The following is a 20,940-nucleotide window of genomic DNA, read 5'->3' as shown; positions in this document are numbered from 1 at the left end:
AATTATGTGGAGAGACTGGAGAAGCTGGGATTGTTCTCCGAGCAGAGAAGATTAAGAGGAGATTTGATAGAGGTGTTCAAAATCATGAGTTTTGATACGGTAAATAAGTAGAAACTGTTTCCAGTGGCAAAAGGGTCGGTAACCAGAGGACACAGATTTAAGTTAAATGGCAAAAGAACCAGAGGGGCGATGAGAAATTTTTCACATAGCGAGTTGTTATGACCTGGAAAGCGCTGCCTAAAAGGGCGGTGGAAGCAGATTCAATAGTAACTTTCAAAAGGGAATAGGATATATACTTGAAAAAGAAAAATTTGCAGGGCTATGGGGAAAGAGCAGGGGAGTGTGGCTAAGTAGATAGCTCTTTCAAAGAGCTAGCACAGGCGCAATGGGCCGAATGAATGTGCGGTTGAAATTGATCCAAAAGCAACTAATTTCTTGGTTTTTTTCCTGTTTAATTTCTGTGGTGATCATCATTGGTTTGTGGCCTCTGAGACTGAAGTCACTGTCTCTAGTTGAGAAACCAATACAATACACCCTCTCTATACATAATGACCTCTACGTGGTGTTCTTGCTATTGTACAATTTGTCCCCCGCAATGGTTGGGTCTCATTCTTCAGTGATGAGCTTGATATGTGAAGAACAGCTTCACTTGAAGAATTAAAAGGACCCAAATAAGAAAATATGGGATAAGAAAACTCCATTCGACCCTCTAAACTTGTTCCTTCCACCTGTGCTGTCATAGACTCTCACCCCACTATATCCAATCATCTGAGGGAAAATTTGGCTAAGTTCCTCAAAGATAGTCAAATAGAACTGCACAGTATCCATCCACGCCTCCCAGCTCTGTTAATCAAAGCTGGTCACTCAATTAACACAGGTGACATCGCCATGGTCCCATCAACACGGGAGCTAGCGATTTACCTAAAACATTTGATAGTCACTGCCTGTCCTTATCGCTGTAACTCACGACTCCATTCCTAATGAGATACAGATCCAGTGAATGGACTACTTTTGTCGGGAGTTTATTCCATGTAAACCACTGCTCTGACCTCTAGATCTACACTCGCAGTCCAAGTTAAATAGCATGCTTGCGTTTGCATTATCTGTGACTCCGGTTGTTAAATCAGTCATCTGTAATTTCATACAGCTCTTGGAGTTGGTAGTCCTGATATCATAATAAAAAGTAAATCTGTTCGGAAGTAGCAGTGAAAGTTAGTTAGTCACACTACTTTCCTCCCGATTGTATGTCTGCTTCAAGCTAATGAAGAGCTGACGGTCCTGATCAATTATTTTTCTCTTTAGGGCATAAGTGGAGCTCTGGCTGTGCTGATGAAGGATGCCATTAAACCCAACCTCATGCAGACATTGGAGGTTTGTGCTGTTTCACTCACATCTGCTTCCGTGTTTATGTCTCGTTAAATCTGCTTTCAGATTTGTTTGGGTGGGGGGGGGGGCAACATTTAATTAAAATTGAAATTCCAAGTCATTTGTGACTTTTTTTAAGTTTGAGCCGAGCTTTGAGCTGCTTCTAAAGAGGGAATGTCAAATGGACAGAAAAGGCAAATGATGCCTTTGATCAATATGGAATAATCTTTTAACGATTGTGTTCTGCTGCGGATGAGATCCAGGACTGGGACACCGTATTTTTCAAGATGTACTAATGAGCACATGGCTCCTGATACATGATGCCAAGGAGCGATGGATACAAGTTAATTAATCAACTTGGAAATATATCGCCGTTCCTTCATCATCGCTGGGTCAAAATCCTGGAACTGCCTTCCTAGCAGCACTGTGGGAGAACCGTCACCACACGGACTGCAGCGGTTCAAGAAGGCGGCTCACCACCACCTTCTCAAGGGCAATTAGGGATGGGCAATAAATGCTGGCCTTGCCAGCGACACCCACGTCCCATGAACGAATAAAAATAAAATTACGCATAGGGCATCACAACTCTACGGGACAGGCTAGATGGACTGGTGGGTCTTTCCCTGTCCGTCATTTTCGTACGTTCGTAATTTCATAGGAACAGGAGGAGGCCATTCGGCCCCTCGAGCCTCTTCTACCATTCATTTAGACCATTGCTGATCTGTATCTTAACTCCATTTACCGCCTTGGTTCCGTAACCCTTAATACCCTGACCCAACAAAAATATATCAATCTCAGTTTTGAAATTTTCAATTGACCCCCAGCCTCAACAGCTTTTTGGGGGAGAAAGTTCCAGATTTCCACTCCCCTTTGTGTGAAGAAGTGCTTCCTGACATCACCCCTGAACGGCCCGGCTCTAATTTTAAGATTATGCCCCCTTGTCCTGGACTCCTCCACCAGAGGAAATAGTTTCTCTCTAACTACCCTATCAAATCCTTTAATTATCTTAAACACCTCAATTATATCACCCCTTAATCTTCTATACTCAAGGGAATACAAGCCTAGTCTATTCAACCTGTCCTCATAATTTAACCCTTTTAGCCCTGGTATCATTCTGGTGAATCTGCGTTGCAGCCCCTCCAAGGCTAATGTGGTACGGTGCTCAGAACTAAATGCAATACTCGAGATGTGGCCTAACCAGGGCTGTGTACAGGTGTAACATAACTTCCACCCCTTTGTATTCCAGCCCTCTTGAGAGAAAGGCCAACATTCCATTAGCCTTTTTAATTATTTTTTGTACCTGTCCACTAGCTTTTAGTGATTTCTGTATTTGGACCCCTAAATCTCTCTGCTCATCCATAGTTCCTAGCATCTCACCATTTATCTTTCTTAGGTCCAAAGTGGATGACCTCACACTTCCCCACATTGATCTTCATCTGCCACAGTTTTGCCCACTCACTGAACCTACCAATGTCCCTTTGCTACTTTCTGCTTCCATCCACATGATTTACTGCGGCACCTAACTTTAGTGTCGTCAGCAAACATGGATATACAGCTCTCTATTCCTTCATCCAAGTCATTTATAAATATAGTGAAAAGCTGAGGCCCCAGTACAGATCCCTGGGAGACTCCACTAGTCACATCCTGTCAATTTGAGTACATACCCAATATCCCTACTCTCTGTCTCCTACCCCTTAACCAATTCCCCATCCAAGCCAATAGGTTGCCCTCAATTCTATGCGCTCTCATTTTTGTTAACAGTCTCTCATGTGGAACCTTGTTTGAATGCCTTCTGGACGTTAATATAAATAATGTCCATAGATACTCCCTTATATACCACATTAGTCACCTCCTCAAAAAATTCAACTAGGCTCGTTAGACATGCCTTACCCTTTACAAATCCACGCTGGCTCTCTCTGATCAGCTCACATTTGTCCAAATGCTCGGTCACTCTGTCCCTAATAGCAGATTCTACTAACTTCCCCACAACTGACGTTAGACTAATAGGCCTGTAATTTCCTAGTTTATCTCTCTTACCCTTCTTAAATAATGGAGTGACATTGACAGTTTTCCAACCCAAGGGGACAATTCCTGAATTGTGAAAGTTTTGGAAGATCATGACTAACGCATCAACATTTCAGTTAATTTGCTTTGCATCGCCGTTTGAAACGGTCAATACAGATGCCAAGGATTAAAGTAGTTTGCTGACTAGTTTTGTGAATGCACTGGTCCAGTCAAGTCCTTTAGTGTTTCGCAGTAATGTTTGTAAAGCCCCATCTAGTGGTAGCGACCTGTTGCTGCGCCATTTTAGTTTATTTCACAGGTCCTATGGATTACATAGTTTTTAACAGTGCAAAAACAGGCCATTCGGCTCAACAGGTTTATGCCGATGTTTATGCTCCACACAAGCCTCCTTCCACCTTCCTTCATCTCACCCTATCAGCATACCCTTCTATTCCTTTCTCCCTCCTGTGCTTATCTGCTTCCTCTTAAATGCATCTATGCTCAAGGAGCCGTATGGCCTACTGCTGCTCCTATTTCTTATGTTCTTATACTTCAATTTTTCCAAAAATTAAATATACCTAGTTATAAACTGAAGAGTTGATAACTGATGAAGCAGAGTTATATTGCACAAGTATAACTGTCATCTGAAAATTATTCAGAACTTCACATACAAAATATAACCTTACCAGTCAATTCCCATATCTCATATTTCCCATATCACAGTCGTCTGCTTAGCTTCTACATAACTGATGCATCGTCACCTGAATGCATTTTTACACCATGTTTTCTGTAAGCCCCACTTTGAAAATGTTTTGTGGGGTTTGTTTCCATTTTCTTTGGTATCTTAGGAGAAATAGTTTTTGTGTTAATCAAGTCCCTTCCCAGACGCCAGGAACAGGAGGAGGACATTCAACCCCTCAAGCCTGTTCCGCCAATCAATTAAATCATGGCTGATCTAACTCCATCCACCCACCTTGGTTCCATATCTCTTAATACCCTTAGCTAGCGAACATCTAGCGGCCTCAGATTTAAAATGATTAGTTGAGCTAACATCTACTGCTTTTTATGGGAGAGAGTTTGTTCCACACTTCTGCCACCCTTTATATGAAGAAATGTTTCCCAACTTTGCTCCTGAGTCGCCTGGCTCTGATTTTAAGGTTATGACCCCTTGTCCTAGACTTCCCCACCAACAGAAAAGGTTTCTCTCTATCTACCCTATCAGTCCCTTTCAAAATCGTAAACACCTCAATCAAATCACCCTTTAACCTTCTATAATTCCAGGAAATACAAGCCTAGTTTATGTAATCTTTCCTCATAATCTAATCCTTTTTGTGTTGTCAACAGGGGACTCCAGTGTTTGTTCATGCCGGACCTTTCGCTAATATCGCACATGGCAACTCGTCTATCTTGGCTGACAAAATAGCATTAAAACTAGTAGGGCCTGGTGGGTTTGTAGGTGAGTAATGGGACTTTTCTGCTCATACATTTTGTTGTTTTATACTGATTAGAAACTTGTTTTGTTGGGTGACATCCCTCACTTCGGAGCTGGAGCTGCGGGTGGATTCACTGGAGCGTCCGTGATGCTGAGATTATTGTGGATAGCACGTTCAGTGAGGTGGTCACACCGCAGGTAAAGATTCCGCAGGCAGAAAGGACCGTCTCGGTGACCGCCAGGCAGTGTAAAAGGACTAGGCAGGTAGAGCAGGAGTCCCCTGGGGCCATCTCCCTCTCAAACAGATATACCGCTTTGGATACTGTTGGGGGAAATGGCTTATCAGGGGAAAGCAGCAAGAGCCAAGTTCATGGCACCATAGGTGGCTCTGCTGCACAGGAGGGGAGGAAAAAGAGTGGCAGGGCTATATTGATAGGGGATTCAATTGCAAGGGGAACATATAGGCGTTTCTGCGGCCGCAAACGTGACTCCAGGATAGTATGTTGCCTCCCTGGTGCTAGCGTCAAGGATGTCATGGAACGGCTGCAGGGCATTCTGGAGGGGGGAGGGTGAACAGCCAGTAGTCGTGGTCCATATCTGTACCAACGACATAGGTTTTAAAAAAAAAAGGGATGAGGTCCTGCAAGGTGAATTTAAGGAGTTAGGAGATAAATTAAAAAGCAGGACCTCAAAGTTAGTGATTTCAGGATTACTACCAGTGCCACGTGCTAGTGAGTATAGGAACAGGAGAATAGACCAGATGAATGCATGGCTGCAGGGATGGTGTAGGAGGGAGGGATTTAGATTCCTGGGAGATTGGGACCGGTTCTGGGGAAGGTGGGACCTGTACAAGCAGGACGGGTTACACCCGAGCAGGACCGGGACCGATGTCCTCGCGGGGGTGTTTGCTAGTGGTGTTGGGGAAGGTTTAAACTAGAATGGCAGGGGGATGGGAACCTGAGCAGGGAGACAGAGGAGGGGGAAACTAGGATAGAAACAAAAGACAGCAAGGGAAGAAGCAATAGTGGAAGGCAGAGAAAACAAGGGCGAGAAACAAATAGGGCCAAAGTGCAAAATAGAACTAATATGACTAGCAATCTTAAAAAGACAAGTCTATAGACATTATGTCTTAATGTGTGGAGCATTCGCAATAAGTAGATGAATTAACAGCACAGATAGATATTAACGGTTATGATATAGTTGCAATTACGGAGACATGGCTGCAGGGTGACCAAGGATGGAAACTGAATATCCAGGGGTATTCAATATTTAGCAAGGACAGGCAAAAAGGGAAAGGAGGTGGGGTAGCGTTGTTAGTAAAGGAGGAAATCAATGCAATGGTGAGGAAGGATATTGGCTCGGAAAATCACAATGTGGAATCTGTATGAGTGGAGCTAAGAAACACCATGGGGCAGAAAACGTTGGTTTGGGGTTGTCTATAGGCCCCCAAACAGTAGTGGAGATGTAGGGGAGGGCATTAAACAGGAAATTAGAGACGCATGCAAGAAGGGTACAACTATAATCATGGGTGACTAATCTCCATATAGATTGGTCAAACCAAATTAGCAATAATACTGTGGGGGAGGAATTCCTGGAGTGTGTACGTGATGGTTTTCTGGAACAATACATTGAGGAACCAACCAGAGAACAGGCGATCTTAGACTGGGTATTGTGCAATGAGAAAGGATTAATTAACAGTCTTGTTGTGCGGGATCCCTTAGGGAAGAGTGACCATAACATGATAGAATTCCTCATTAAGATGGAGAGTGAAGTAGTTGAATCCGAAACCAGGGTCCTGAATGTAAATAAAGGAAATTACGAAAGTATGAGGTGCGAGTTTCTATGATAGATCGGGGAACTTTACTAAAAGGGATGACGGTAGATAGGCAATGGCTAATATTTAAAGAATATGTGCAGGAATTACAACAATTATTCATTCCTGACTGGCGCAAAAATAAAACAGGAAAGGTGGCTCAACCGTGGCTTACAAAAGAAATTAGGGATAATATTAGATCCAAAGAGGAGACATATAAAATTGCCAGAAAAAGCGGCAAGCCTGAGGATTGGGAACAGTTTAGAATTCAGCAAAGGAGGACAAAGAGATTGATTAAGAGGGGAAAAATAGAGTATGAGAGTAAACTAGCAGGGAACATAAAAACTGACTGTAAAAGCTTCTATGAATATGTCAAGAGAAAGAGATTAGTAAAGACAAATGTAGGTCCCTTACAGTCAGAAATGGGGGAAATTATAATGAGGAAATGGCAGAACTATTAAACACATAAGGAGGACACAAATAACCTGCCAGAAATGTTAGGGAACCAAGGGTCCAGTGAGAGGGAGGAACTGAAGGAAACCAGTATTAGTAGAAAAAAAATAGTGCTAGGGAAATTAATGGGGCTAAAGGCTAACAAATCCCCAGGGCCTGATAATCTACATCCCAGAATACTAAAAGAAGTGGCCCTGGAAATAGTGGATGCATTGGTGAACATCTTCCAAAATTCTATAGACTCTGGAACAGTTCCTACAGATTGGAGGGTGGCAAATGTAACCCCACTATTTAAAAAAGGAGGGAGAGAAAAAACAGGGAAATACAGACCAGTTAGCCTAACATCAGTAGTGGGGAAAATGCCAGAGTCTATTTTAAAAGATGTGTTAACAGGACACTTGGAAGGCATTAACAAGATTGGACAAAGTCAGCATGGGTTTATGAAAGGGAAATCATGCTTAACAAATCTACTGGAGTTTTTTGAGGATGTAATTAGTAGAATAGATAGGGGAGAACCAGTGGATGCGGTGTACTTGGATTTTCAGAAGGCTTTTGATAAGGTCCCACACAAGAGGTTAGTGTGCAAAATTAAAGCACATGGGATTGGGGGGAATATACTGGCATGGATTGAGAATTGGTTGACAGACAGGAAACAGAGTAGGAATAAACGGGTCTTTTTCCGGGGTGGCAGGCAGTGACTAGTGGGGTACCGCAGGGATCAGTGCTTGGGCCCCAGCTAGTCACAATATATATCGATGATTTGGATGAGGGAACTAAATGTAACATTTCCAAGTTTGCAGACAACACAAAGCTGGGGGTGGAATGTGAGCTGTGAGGAGGATGCAAAGAGGCTCCAATGTGATTTAGACAAGTTGGGTGAGCGGGCAAGAACACGGCAGATGCAGTATAACGTGGATAAATGTGAGGTTATCCACTTTGGTTGTAAAAACAGAAAGGCAGATTATTATCTGAATGGTGATAGATTGGGAAAAGGGGAGGTGGAACGAGAGCTTGGGTGTCCTTGTACACCAGTCGCTGAAAGCGAGCATTCAGGTGCAGCAAGCAGTTAGGAAGGCGAATGGTATGTTGGCCTTCATTGCAAGAGGATTTGAGTAGAGGAGCAGGGATGTCTTACTGCAGTTGTACAGGACCTTGGTGAGATCACATCTGGAATATTGTGTGCAGTTTTGGTCTCCTTATCTGAGGAAGGATGTCCTTGCCATGGAGGGAGTGCAACGGAGGTTTACCAGACTGATTCCTGGGATGGCAGGACTGACGTATGAGGAGAGATTGGGTCGACTAGGCCTATATTTACTCGAGTTTAGAAGAATGAGAGGTGATCTCATCGAAACATATAAAATTCTAACAGGACTGGACAGACTAGATGCAGGGAGGATGTTACCGATGGCTGGGGAGTCCAGAACCAGGGGTCACAGTCTCAGGATATGGGGTATGCCATTCAGAACCGAGATGAGGAGAAATTTCTTCACTGAGGGTGGTGAACCTGTGGAATTCTTTACCACAGAAGGCAGTGGAGGGCAAGTCATTAGATGTATTCAAGAAGGAGATAGATATATTTCTTAATGCTAAAGGGATCAAAGGATATGGGGAAAAAGCGGGAACAGGGTACTGAGTTCGACGATCAGCCATGATCATTTTGAATGGTGGAGCAGACCCGAAGGGCCGAATGGCCTACTCTTGCTCCTATTTTCCATGTTTCTATGTAACAGGAGGAGGCCATTCGGCCCCTCGAGCCTGTTCCACCATTCAATTAGAGTATGGCTGATCTGGATCTTAACTCCATTTACCCTCCTTGGTTCCATAACCCTTAATACCCTTACCCAACAAAAAAGAACCGATCAATCTGATCAGTTATAATCTAATTGAATGGTGGAACAGGCTTGAGGGGCTGAATGGCCTCCTCCTGTCCCTGTGTTTCCAAAGCTCACGCAAGGGGTTCTCGTAGCAGAAACCTGGTAAAACAGCAGATGGACAACTCTTGCTGGAGGATTTCAATTGACCCCAGCCTCAACAGCTTTTTGGGGGAAGAGAGTTCCAGATTTCCACTCCCCTTTGTGTGAAGAAGTGCTTCCTGACATCATCCCTGAACGGCCTAGCTCTAATTTTAAGGTTATGCCCCCTTGTTCAGGACTCCCCCCACCAGAGGAAATAGTTTCTCTCTATCTACCCTATCGAATCCTTTAATCATCGTAAACATCTCAAAAAGAATTCCATCTAGTGGTAGGACCCTGTTGCTATACCATTTCACTCCACAGTTCCTGCAGGCTAACCTCTCGCTTTCCCTTCCAATAAAAAAAATGTAGATTTAAGAAATGTGGAATATTCTATTTTTCAAAAACTATCCTTTATCCAGGACGGCTTTATATTATATTTTTCTGAGTTCTGATGTATTTGTGACTGGAAGCTGCCTCACGCTGTACGGTGAGGCTAAATGTACTAAAATATCTTTGTATCGAGAAATTAAAGGCAGCATTTGTTCATCTGAATGAGTAACTACCCCTTTTTGTATACAGACTGGCTCAAATCTATATCAGAATCGCCTAGATGCCTAAGTGTGCTCCTGGTATCCGGTATGTGACCAAGTCCAGAGCTGGATTCCAGTACCTGATTTTCGAGAGGGGGGCCTAGTTTTTATTCTACGGTGAATAAGCTAATCTCAGTGGGTTGTGGGGGATGGGGAGGCAGGAGTTGGGCCTGTGCTTTGAGCCTCAGTGGCCCTGGGTTAGAGAGGGGAAAAGCAGCCTTGCATATTTACAGTCCGCTTCATGTTGCATTAGAGGCCCTCGGAGCGCCAGTCGAACTGCTCCACCCAGTGGCGGGAGCAACTAATGCTTAATAAAGGTTCTAATTCCCCACAATGAATCTTTTACTCCTGATGTTGATGTATTGTTTTCATTTTCAGAAAACAAAACCTCATGAAATATTATCTGCAAAATGTATGTACCATATCTTACCATATCAGTTTCGGTTAGTGTAGTTCTCACCCTAACTAGATCTGTTTAATCTTCTTTCCTGTTTAAATGTAGTGACGGAGGCAGGATTTGGAGCAGACATCGGAATGGAGAAGTTCTTCAACATTAAGTGCAGGTACTCGGGGCTGCGTCCTCACGTGGTCGTGCTGGTTGCCACCGTAAGAGCTCTGAAAATGCACGGCGGTGGGCCCAAGGTAAGAACGACATTGACACGCGTTTATACAGCGCCTTTAAGGTAGACTATTGTACCCGAGCACTTTGCAGAGGCCTAAGGGAAATGGACGTTGAGCCAACGCAGGAGATACGCCACAAGGATCAGTGTGCTTGGGCCTCAGCTATTTACAATCTATATTAATGACTGAGATGAAGGGACCGAGTGTAATGTATCCAAGTTTGACGACACAAAGCTAGGTGGGAAAGTAAGCTGTGAGGAGGACACAAAGAGTCTGCAAAGGGACATAGACAGGTTAGGTGAGTGGGCAAAAAAGTGGCAGATGGAGTATAATGTGGGGAAATGTGAGGTTATTCACAATGGTAGCAAGAATAGAAAATCAGAATATTTTTTAAATGGTGAGAAACTATTAAATGTTGGTGTTCAGAAAGATTTGGGTGTCCTCATACACGAAACACAGAAAGCTAACATGCAGGTAAAGCAAGCAATTAAGAAGGCAAATGGAACGTTGGCCTTTATTGCAAGGGGGTTGAAGTACAAGAGTAAGGAAATCTTGCTACAATTGTACAGGGCTTTGGTGAGACCACACCTGGAGTACTGTGTACAGTTTTGGTCTCCTTACCTAAGGAAGGATATAATTACCTTAGAGGTTGTCCTATGAGGAGAGGTTGAGAAGAATGGGCCTATATTCTCTGGAGTTTAGAAAAATGAGAGGTGATCTCATTGAAATGTATAAAATCCTTAGAGGGCTTGACAGGGTAGATGCTGAGAGGATGTTTCCCCTGGCTGAAGAGTCTAGAAGTAGGGGGCATTGTCCCAGGATAAGGGGTGGACGATTTAGAACTGAGATGAGGAGGAATTTCTTCACTCAGAGAGTTGTGAATCTTTGGAATTCTCTACCCCAGAGGGCTGTGGATGTTCTGTCGTTGAGTATATTTAAGATTGAGATCGATAGATTTTTGGACTCAAGGGATATGGGGGTAGGGCGAGAAAGTGGAGTTGAGGTCAAAGATCAGCCATGATCTTATTGCATGGCGGAGCGGACTCAAGGGACCGTATGGCCTCCTCCTGTCTCACTTATGTTTTTATACTGACCATTACACTTAACCTCTGGCAGGGCAGGGTCATTTCAGGCGTCCATGGGAGGCCACTTCAACACCAGCCAAGGAACAATGCGAGCCCGCATACCCCAGATTACAGATGCCTTTTACAGCCAAGCAGCCCTATTCACAAGCTTTGGCATGGCAGCCAAAATAGGGCCGTACAGTTTTATGGGGTTGCTGACGCTCCCCAAGGTCCAGGGTGCAATCAAGGGCAACCACAGAAAAGCCTGGTCACAGAAATGGGTTTTCAACACGGTCTCAAAAGGAAGTGATGGGGTTTGAGGAGGGAACAGCAGACTGTGGAGCCCAAGCATGGTTGCCACTGGTTTGGGGAGGTGGGGCTGGGGGGGCGGTTCTCGAGGCAGAAGTCAGAGGGGTGGAGAATTTGTGTTTTGGGGGGGTTGGGGGAGCGTTTTCGGGCTGGGGGTGGTTACAGGGGAAGGGATGGATGAGGCAATAGGATTGAAACATGAGGTTGAGAATTACAAATTGGAGGTGATGTAGCTCAGCAAGTGCAGGGGTGGTGGGTGAGTGGGACATGGTGTGGGAAAGCAGAGTTTTGGTTGAGCTGAAGTTTACGGAGGGTGGAAGATGAGAGGCCGGCCAGGAGAGCATTGGAATAGTTGAGTCTGGAGGTGATGCAGGCATGACTGAGGGTTTCAACAGCAGATGAGCTGAGGCAGGGCAGAGCTGGGCGATGTTACGAAGGTGGAAGTTGGTGGTCTTTGTGATGGAGAGGATATGGGCTGAGCTTGGGATTGAATAGAATACTGAGGTTGTAAGCAGCCTGGTTCAGACTGAGCAGTTAATGGGGAGGGTGGTGGAGTCGATGACGAGGATACGGAGTTTGTGGTAGGTTCTGAAATGCCTCTTTTAGAGAAAAATGATTTCACTGTGGTATATAGATGTGTCAGCCGTGGCTCAGTGGGCAGCACTCTTGCTTTTGAGTCAGAAGGTTGTGGGTTCAAGCCCCACTCCAGAGACTTGAGCACATAATTCTGTGCTGAGAGAGTGCTGCACTGTTGGAGGTGCCGTCTTTTGGATGAGACGTTAAACCGATGCCCCGTCTGCCCCCTCAGGTTGACGTAAACGATCCCTTGGCACTATTTCAAAGAAGAGCAGGGGAGTTCTCCTGGTGTCCTGGCCAATAGTTATAGTTCAACCAACATCACTTTTAAAAAAAAAAGAGATTATCTGGTCATTGTCTTGCTGTTTGTGGGAGCTTGCAGTGCGCAAACTGATTGCTGCATTTCTGCTGATGGGGGAGTCTAGGATAAGGGGACATAACCTTAAAATCGGAGCCAGGCCATTCAGAAGAGAAGTTAAGAAACACTTCTTCGCACAAAGGGAGGTAGAAATGTAGAACTCTCTCCCATAAAAAGCAGAAGATGTTAGCTCAATTAATAATTTTAAATCTGAGATCGATAGATTTTTGCTCGCCAAGAGTATTATGGGATATGGAGCCAAGGCAGGTGGATGGAGTTAGGATACAGATTAGCCATGATCTCATTGCATGGCGGAACAGGCTCGAGGGGCTGAATGGCCTCCTGTTCCTACGTTTCCTACATTACAACAGTGACTACACTTCAAAAATACTTCATTGGCTGTAAAGAGCTTTGGGAAGTCGTGATGCTGTATATAAATACAAGTCTTTCTTTCATGGCCGTATTTCAAAACAAGTTCTAACATTTTTGTTTCATTGTTTTATTGTTGTAGGTGACTGCAGGTGTCCCACTGCCGAAGGAATATATTGAAGAGGTAAATTCTGATGAGTTGTATTTTCCTATCTCTAGGTTTTTTACCTCTCTGGGGTGGTGGTGAATGGATTGGAGTTTCTTAGGCTAGTCAAAGGGAATTAGGACAGTTTGACGTCGGAATGGGCTTAGGTGTTCCAGCATTCTCGAGGCTCTACTACCAGATGATGCATTGGAATGCATGTTGTGATAAATGAAAGGGTTTCAACCTTAAACAAGAGACTCAGGTCAACAATCGAGCAAACGGGCACAGAACTGTTGATAAATTTGCTGTCATGATGTTTGATGAATATCTTGCCGGCATCGGTTGTCCGAGCTACACATTGCGGCTGTCTCCTCCGTGTGTTGTAAACAATTTTACAACACCAAGTTATAGTCCAGCAATTTTATTTTAAATTCACAAGCTTTCCTCTGTGTGTGTTTGTCGGCACTTGGAATCATAGATTGGTTACAGCACTGAAGGAGGCTTTTCGGCCCATCGAGCCTGTGCTGGCTCTTTGTAAGAGCAATCCAGTTAGTCCCATTCCCCCTTTCTTTCCCCGTAGCCCTGCAAATTTTTTCCTTTCAAATATTTATCCAATTCCTTTTTGAAAGCCACGATTGAATCTGCAGCCACCACCCATTCAGGCAGCGCATTCCTGATCATAACCACTCAGTGCGTTAAAAAAAAGTTGGGTTTTTTTGCCAATCATCTTAAACCTGTGTCCTCTGGTTCTCGACTCTTCCGCCAATGGGAACAGTTTCTCTTTATTTACTTTACCTAGACCCTTCATGATTTTGAATACCTCAATCAAATCTCCTCTCGACCTCTGCCCTAAAGAGAACAACCCCAGCTTCTCCGGTCTATCCACATAACTGAAGTCCTTCATCCCTGGAACCATTCTAGTAAATGTTTTCTGCACCCTCTCGAAGGCCTTCACATCCTTCCTAAAGTGCGGTGCCCAGAATTGGACACAATACTCCAGTTGTGGCCGAACCAGTGTTTTACAAAGGTTCAACATAACTTCCTTGCTTTTGTACTTTATGCCTCTATTTATAAAGCCCAGGATCCCATATGCTTTTTTAACTGCTTTCTCAACCAGTCTTGCCAGCTTCAAAGATTTGTGCCCATATACCCCCAGGTGTCTCTATTCCTGTACCCCCTTTAGAATTGTACCATTTAGTTTATATTGCCTCTCATTCTTCCTGCCAAAATGTACCGCTTCTCACTTCTCTGCGTTAAATTTCATCTGCCATGTGCCCGCCCATTCCACCAGCCTGCCTATGTCCTCCTGAAGTCTATTACTATCCTCCTCACTGTTCACTACACTTTCAAGTTTTGTATCATCTGCAAATTTTGAAATTGTGCCCTGTACACCCAAGTCCAAGTCATTAATATATACCAAAAAAGTGGTCCTAGTACCGACCCCTGGGAACACCACTGTACACCTTCCTCCAATCCGAAAAATAACCGTTCGCCACTACTCTCTGCTTCTTGTCACTTAGCCAATTTCATATCCATGCTGCCACTGCCTCTTTTATTCCATGGGCTTCAATTTTGCTGACAAGCCTATTATGTGACACTTTATCAAACGCCTTTTGAAAGTCCATATACACATCAACCACATTGCCATCATCAACCCCCTCTCTTACCTCATCAAAAATCTGAATCAAGTTAGTTAACTTTGTCTTTAACAAATCCGTGCTGGCTTTCCTTTATTAATCCACACTTGTCCAAGTGACTATTAATTTTCTCCCAGATTATCGTTTCTAAAAGCTTCCCCACTACCAAGGTTAAACTGATTGGCCTGTAGTTGCTGGGTTTATCCTTATGCCCTTTTTTGAACAAGGGTGTAACATTTGCAATTCTCCAGTCCTCTGGCACCACCCCTGTATCTAAGGATGTTTGGAAGATTATGGCCAGCACCTTCGCAATTTCCTCTATCAATTTTAACCCCATCCGGTATCTCAACTACCTCCCCTTTTACTGTGACTTTGGCAGTATCTTCTTCCTTGGTAAAGACAGATGCAAAGCACTCATTTGGTACTTCAGCCATGCCCTTTGCCTCCATACGTAAATCTCCTTTTTGGTCCCTAATCGGCCCCACTCCTCCTCTCGCTACCCGTTTACTATTTATATGCCTGTAACAGACTTTTGGATTCCCTTTTATGTTGGCCGCCAGTCTATTCTCATACTCTCCCTTTGCCCCTCTTATTTCCTTTTTCACTTCTTCTCCGTACTTTCTATATTCAGCCTGGTTCTCACTTGTATTATCGACCTGACTTCTATGATATGCCCCTTTTTTCTGCTTAATTTTGCTCTCTATCTCTTTTGTCATCCAGGGAGCTCTGAGTTTGATTGCGCTACCTTTCCCCCTCGTGGGAATGTATCTAGACTGTACCCGAACCATCTCCTCTTTAAACGTCACCCATTGTTCGATTACAGTTTTGCCTGCCAATCTTTGATTCCCATTTACCCGGGCCAGATCCGATCTCAACCCACTGAAATTGGCCCTCCACCAATTAAGTATTTTTTACTCTAGATTGCACATTGTCCTTTTCCATAAATAATCTAAACCTTATGATACTATGATCACTGTTCCCTAAATGTTCCCCCATTGATTTGACCCAGAGTGTGATCTGTCCTCTGTTTTGTGTAGAACCTGGACTTGGTGGCAAAGGGCTGCAGTAACCTCCGTAAACAGATCGAGAATGCAAACATGTTCGGAGTTGCCGTGGTGGTAGCGGTCAATGCCTTCCGGTAAGTAGGGGTTCCGCAGTTGTTGCTTTTTCACTGCAGCTCGGTATGTAGCATTCTTGGAGCCTGAAATTCGGGGGGTGGGGGGGTGGTTTTGAGACTTGCTCTAGAGCTTGAGCACTAATCTGGATAGGCACTCCACCGCAGCACTGAAGGAGTTGCTGCATTGCTAGAGGCGCTGTCCTTCAAATAGGTTAAACTGAGGTCCTATCTGTCTATCCGAGAGGATGATGTGGAGATGCCAGTGATGGACTGGGGTGGACAAATGTAAGGAATCTTACAATACCAGGTTATAGTCCAACAGTTTTATTTGAAAATCACAAGCTTTCGGAGATTATCTCCTTCGTCAGGTGAGTGAGTGAATGAGAGGTTCTCAAATCGCATATCTTAGGCTGGGACACCATCACACCAATCAAAGGTTGTCGTTGGTGTTCAGACAGGTTAGCCACGGAAAACAGCAGGTCCCAGTATACTGAATACACAATGGGTCAAATTACACAGACAGAGAGAGAGAGAGAGAATGTCCAGTTGTATTAAAAACAGATAACTTTTTTTTCCTGCTGGTGGGGTTACGTGTAGCGTGACATGAACCCAAGATCCCGGTTGAGACCGTCCTCATGGGTGCGGAACTTGGCTATCAATTTCTGCTCGATGATTTTGCGTTGTCGTGTGTCTCGAAGGCCGCCTTGGAGAATGCTTACCCGAAGATCAGTGGCTGAATGTCCTTGACTGCTAAAGTGTTCCCCAACTGGGAGGGAACCCTCCTGTCTGGCGATTGTTGCGCGGTGTCCGTTCATCCATTGTCACAGTGTCTGCATGGTCTCGCCAATGTACCATGCTCCGGGGCATCCTTTCCTGCAACGTATGAGGTAGACAACGTTGGCCGAGTCACAGGAGTATGAACCACGTACCTGGTGGGTGGTGTCCTCTCATGTGATGGTGGTATCTGTGTCGATGATCTGGCATGACTTGCAGAGGTTGCCGTGGCAGGGTTGTGTGGTGTCGTGGACGCTGTTCTCCTGAAAGCTGGGTAATTTGCTGTGAACGATGGTCTGTTTGAGGTTGGGTGGTTGTTTGAAGGCGATGACATGTTGAAGGCTGCGGAGAACATGGCGTAGTTTCTCCACTCCGGGGAAGTACTGGACGACGAAGGGTACTCTGTTGGTTGCGTCCCGTGTTTGTCTTCTGAGGAGATCTATGCGATTCTTCGCTATGGCCCGTCGGAACTGCCGATCGACAAGTCGAGCGTCATATCCCGTTCTTACGAGGGCGTCTTTCAGCGTTTGTAGGTGTCCATCGCATTCCTCCTCGTCTGAGCAGATGCTGTGTATTCGCAGGGCCTGTCTATAGGGGGTGGCCTCTTTGACGTGGTTAGGGTGGAAGCTGGAAAAGTGGAGCATCGTGTGGTTGTCTGTGGGCTTGCGGTAGAGTGAGGTGCTGAGATGCCGTCTTTGATGGAGATTTGTGTGTCCAAGAAAGAAACTGATTCTGAGGAGTAGTCCATGGTGAGTTTGATGGTGGGATGGAACTTGTTGATGTTATCGTGTAGTCTCGTCAGTGATTCTTCGCCGTGGGTCCAGGGGAAGAAAATATCGTCTATGTATCTGGTGTATAGTGTTGGTTGGAGGTCCTGTGCAGTAAAGAAGTCCTGCTCGAACTTGTGCATGAAAATGTTGGCATATTGGGGTGCGAATTTGGTCCCCATGGCTGTTCCGTGTGTTTGGGTAAAGAACTGGTTATCGAAGGTGAAGACATTGTGATCCAGGATGAAGTGGATGAGTTGTAGGGTGGCGTCTGGAGATTGGCTGTTGTTGGTGCTGAGTATTGATGCTGTCGCAGCGATGCCGTCATCGTGGGGGATACTGGTGTATAGTGCCGAGACATCCATCGTGGTGAGAAGTGTTCCTGGTTCAACTGGTCCGTGGGTACTGAGTTTTTGTAGGAAGTCTGTAGTGTCGCGACAGAAGCTGGGGGTTCCCTGTACGATGGGTTTCAGGATGCCCTCGACGTATCCAGAGAGGTTCTCACACAGGGTTCCGTTGCCTGATACGATAGGACGTCTGGGTGTGTTGGCTTTGTGTATCTTTGGGAGGCAGTCGAAGTCTCCCACGCGGGGAAAACGTGGGATGAGAGCACGTAGGATGCTTTGAAGGTCTGGATCGAAGGTCTTGATCAGTTTGTTGAGCTGGTGGGTGTGTTCTTTGGTCGGATCTGCGGGTAACCGTCTGTAGTGTTCCTGGTTGTCCAGTTGTCGGTATGCTTCTTTGCAATAGTCCGTTCTGTTCTGTATGACGATGGCTCCTCCTTTGTCCGCTGGTTTGATGACGATGTTGCGGTTGGTCTTGAGAGCGTCGATGGCATTACGTTGTGCTCGGGTGACATTCTGGACTGTCTTGTGAGTGCGGCTGATGAATCTGGCGTTGACTCATCTCCTGACAGCTTGAGCATACATGTCAAGCTTAGGGCAGCGACCCTCCGGAGGAGTCCAGTTAGACTCTTCTTCGGTTGCTGTACCGCGGATCCCTCTGTCTGCTGTTCCGGATTGTTGATTGTCTCATTGGGTTCGCTGCTGAAATCTTGGGATTTGTGGAAGAATTCCTGATGAATTCCTCTGTGTCCACCGCGAGACCGATGGGGTCCATTTTGGTGGTGGGGCAGAAATTGAGCCCTCAGCTGAGAACTTCGATTTCGTCTGGTTGAAGGGTGTGGTCAGACAAATTGACGATAGACTTCCCTGTGGTTGCAACCGTGGTACCGGGGGAGGCTTAGTTGATGCTGGTGGTGATGCCGGGTTTCTCAAGCTTTCGGGTCTCTTTCTCTCTTTGTCTGTGTAATTTGACCCATTGTGTATTCAGTATACTGGGACCTACTGTTTTCCGTGGCTAACCTGTCTGAACACCAACGACACCTTTGATTGCTGTGATGGTGTCCCAGCCTAATATAAGATATGCGATTTGAGAACCTCTCATTCACTCACTCACCTGACGAGGGAGATAATCTCCGAAAGCTTGTGATTTTCAAATAAAACTGTTGGATTATAACCTGGTGTTGTAAGATTCCTTACATTTATCCGAGAGGATGTTAAAGATGTGAAGGGTGTATTCACGTATGGAGCTGCCGTGGAGGCTGTACTGTGTGGGTCATGCTCGGGTGGTATCGCGCTGCTCCAGAAGTCGTACTTGTATTGAAATATCCAATTCTCTGTTGCCTGTTCCTCGTATTTTGTGCTGGTCTGGTCTGTGTTCCCAGCAGTTCCTTCTGTCCTCATACAGATCAGACACAGAGGCTGAGCTCGACCTGGTGTGCAGCACGGCCAAGGAAGTGGGTGCGTTTGACGCTGTGAAGTGTACTCACTGGGCCGAAGGAGGGCAGGGAGCACTCGAACTGGCCAAAGCCGTACAGAGAGCTTCTCAGCAGGAAAGTGATTTCAAATTCCTCTACGCTTTAGAGGTAAGAATTAATTTTGCTATTTCCCATTGAAATGTTAATATATATTTATATAAATTAATGACCTGGGTATACAGGGTTTAATTTCAAAGTTTGCAGATGACATAGAATCATAGAAGTTTACAACATGGAAACAGGCCCTTCGGCCCAACATGTCCATGTCGCCCAGTTTATAACACTAAGCTAGTCCCAATTGCCTGCACTTGGCCCATATCCCTCTATACCCATCTTACCCATGTAACTGTCCAAATGCTTTTTAAAAGACAAAATTGTACCCGCCTCTACTACTGCCTCTGGCAGCTCGTTCCAGACACTCACCACCCTTTGAGTGAAAAAATTGCCCCTCTGGACCCTTTTGTATCTCTCCCCTCTCACCTTAAATCTATGCCCCCTCGTTATATGAAACTCAGAAATGTAGTAAACAATGAGGAGGACAGTAACAGACTTCAGGAGGACATAGACACACTAGCGAAATGGGCAGACAGATGGCAGATGAAATTTAACGCAGAGAAGTTTGAAGTGATGCAATGAGGAGAGGCAATATAAACTAAATGGTACAATTTTAAAGGGGGTGCAGGAATAGGTAGACCTGGGGGTGCACGTACACAAATCTTTGAAGGTGGCAGGACAAGTTGAGAAGGCTGTTAAAAAAGGCATATGGGATCCTGGGCTTTATTAAGAGGTATTGAGTACAAAAGCAAGGAAGTTATGCAAAACCTTTATAAAACACTGGTTAGGCCTCAGCTGGAGTATTGTGTTCAATTCTGGGCAACGCACTTTAGGAAGGCTATCAAGGCCTTGTAGAGAGTACAGAGGAGGTTTACTAGAATGGTACCAGGGATGAGGGACTTCAGTTATGTGGAGAGACTGGAGAAACTGGGATTGTTCGCCTTAGAGCAGAGAAGGTTAAGAGGAGATTTGGTAGAGGTGTTCAGAATCATGAACAGTTTTTACAGAGTAAATAAGGAGAAACTGTTTTCAGTGGCAGAAGGATCGATAACGAGGACACAGATTTAAGGTGATCGGCAAAAGAATCAGAGGTGACATGAGGAAACATTTTTTTTTACACAGAGGGTTGTTATGATCTGGAATGCGCTGCCTGAAAGAGTGGTGGAAGCAGATTCAATAATGACTTTCAAAATGGAATTGAATAATTACTTGAAGGGAAAAAATATATCGGGCAATGGGGAAAGAGTAGGGAAATGAGACTAATTGGATAGCTCTTTCAAAGAGCCGGCACAGGCACGATGGGCCGAATGGCCGTCTTCTGTGCTGTATGATACTTTGATCACTACAGGAAAACTTCACTCACTGTAAAGAGTGCCCGGGTACAATCTGTGCCACGGTCTCCATTTTTAATTTACGACTTCTTGTTCGTAATCTTGACCTAATCATGGGAAGGATATTGTCTTTTTGTATATTTGTCCTCTGGATGTGGGCGCCGCTAGGATGGTCGAATGTGGAATGTCAGTGGTAGAGGGGGATGGACATGGAGTCCAGTGGGAGGAGCACCGATCATGCGGACTGCTCTGTCCTGGATGGTGTTGAGCTTTGAGCGTTGTTGTGGCTGTACCCATCCAGGTGAGTGGAGAGTATCCCATCACGCTCCTGACTTGAGCCTTGCAGATGGTGGCGAGGCCTTGGGGGGTCAGGAGGTGAGCCTCTTG

General features: G+C 45.1%; 1 protein-coding gene across 4 annotated transcripts in view; it reads left to right on the top strand.

Moving 5' to 3' along the window:
- mthfd1b (methylenetetrahydrofolate dehydrogenase (NADP+ dependent) 1b) overlaps positions 1–20,940 on the top strand; it is a 101,627-nt gene that overhangs the window by 64,372 nt on the left and 16,315 nt on the right. For all 4 annotated transcript variants that reach the window (XM_067992110.1, XM_067992109.1, XM_067992107.1 and 1 more), the window contains exons 19-24: positions 1,303–1,371; positions 4,714–4,825; positions 10,115–10,254; positions 13,052–13,093; positions 15,729–15,829; positions 19,099–19,276. In XM_067992110.1, the coding sequence (XP_067848211.1) occupies positions 1,303–1,371; positions 4,714–4,825; positions 10,115–10,254; positions 13,052–13,093; positions 15,729–15,829; positions 19,099–19,276 (642 nt within the window). The remainder of the gene's footprint in view (positions 1–1,302; positions 1,372–4,713; positions 4,826–10,114; positions 10,255–13,051; positions 13,094–15,728; positions 15,830–19,098; positions 19,277–20,940) is intronic.

The sequence above is a fragment of the Heptranchias perlo genome, chromosome 10 (genome assembly GCF_035084215.1).
Source record: "Heptranchias perlo isolate sHepPer1 chromosome 10, sHepPer1.hap1, whole genome shotgun sequence".
Lineage (NCBI taxonomy): Eukaryota > Metazoa > Chordata > Chondrichthyes > Hexanchiformes > Hexanchidae > Heptranchias > Heptranchias perlo.
Note: the sequence above shows the minus strand (reverse complement) of the source record. Positions and strands in the feature narration are given on the sequence as shown.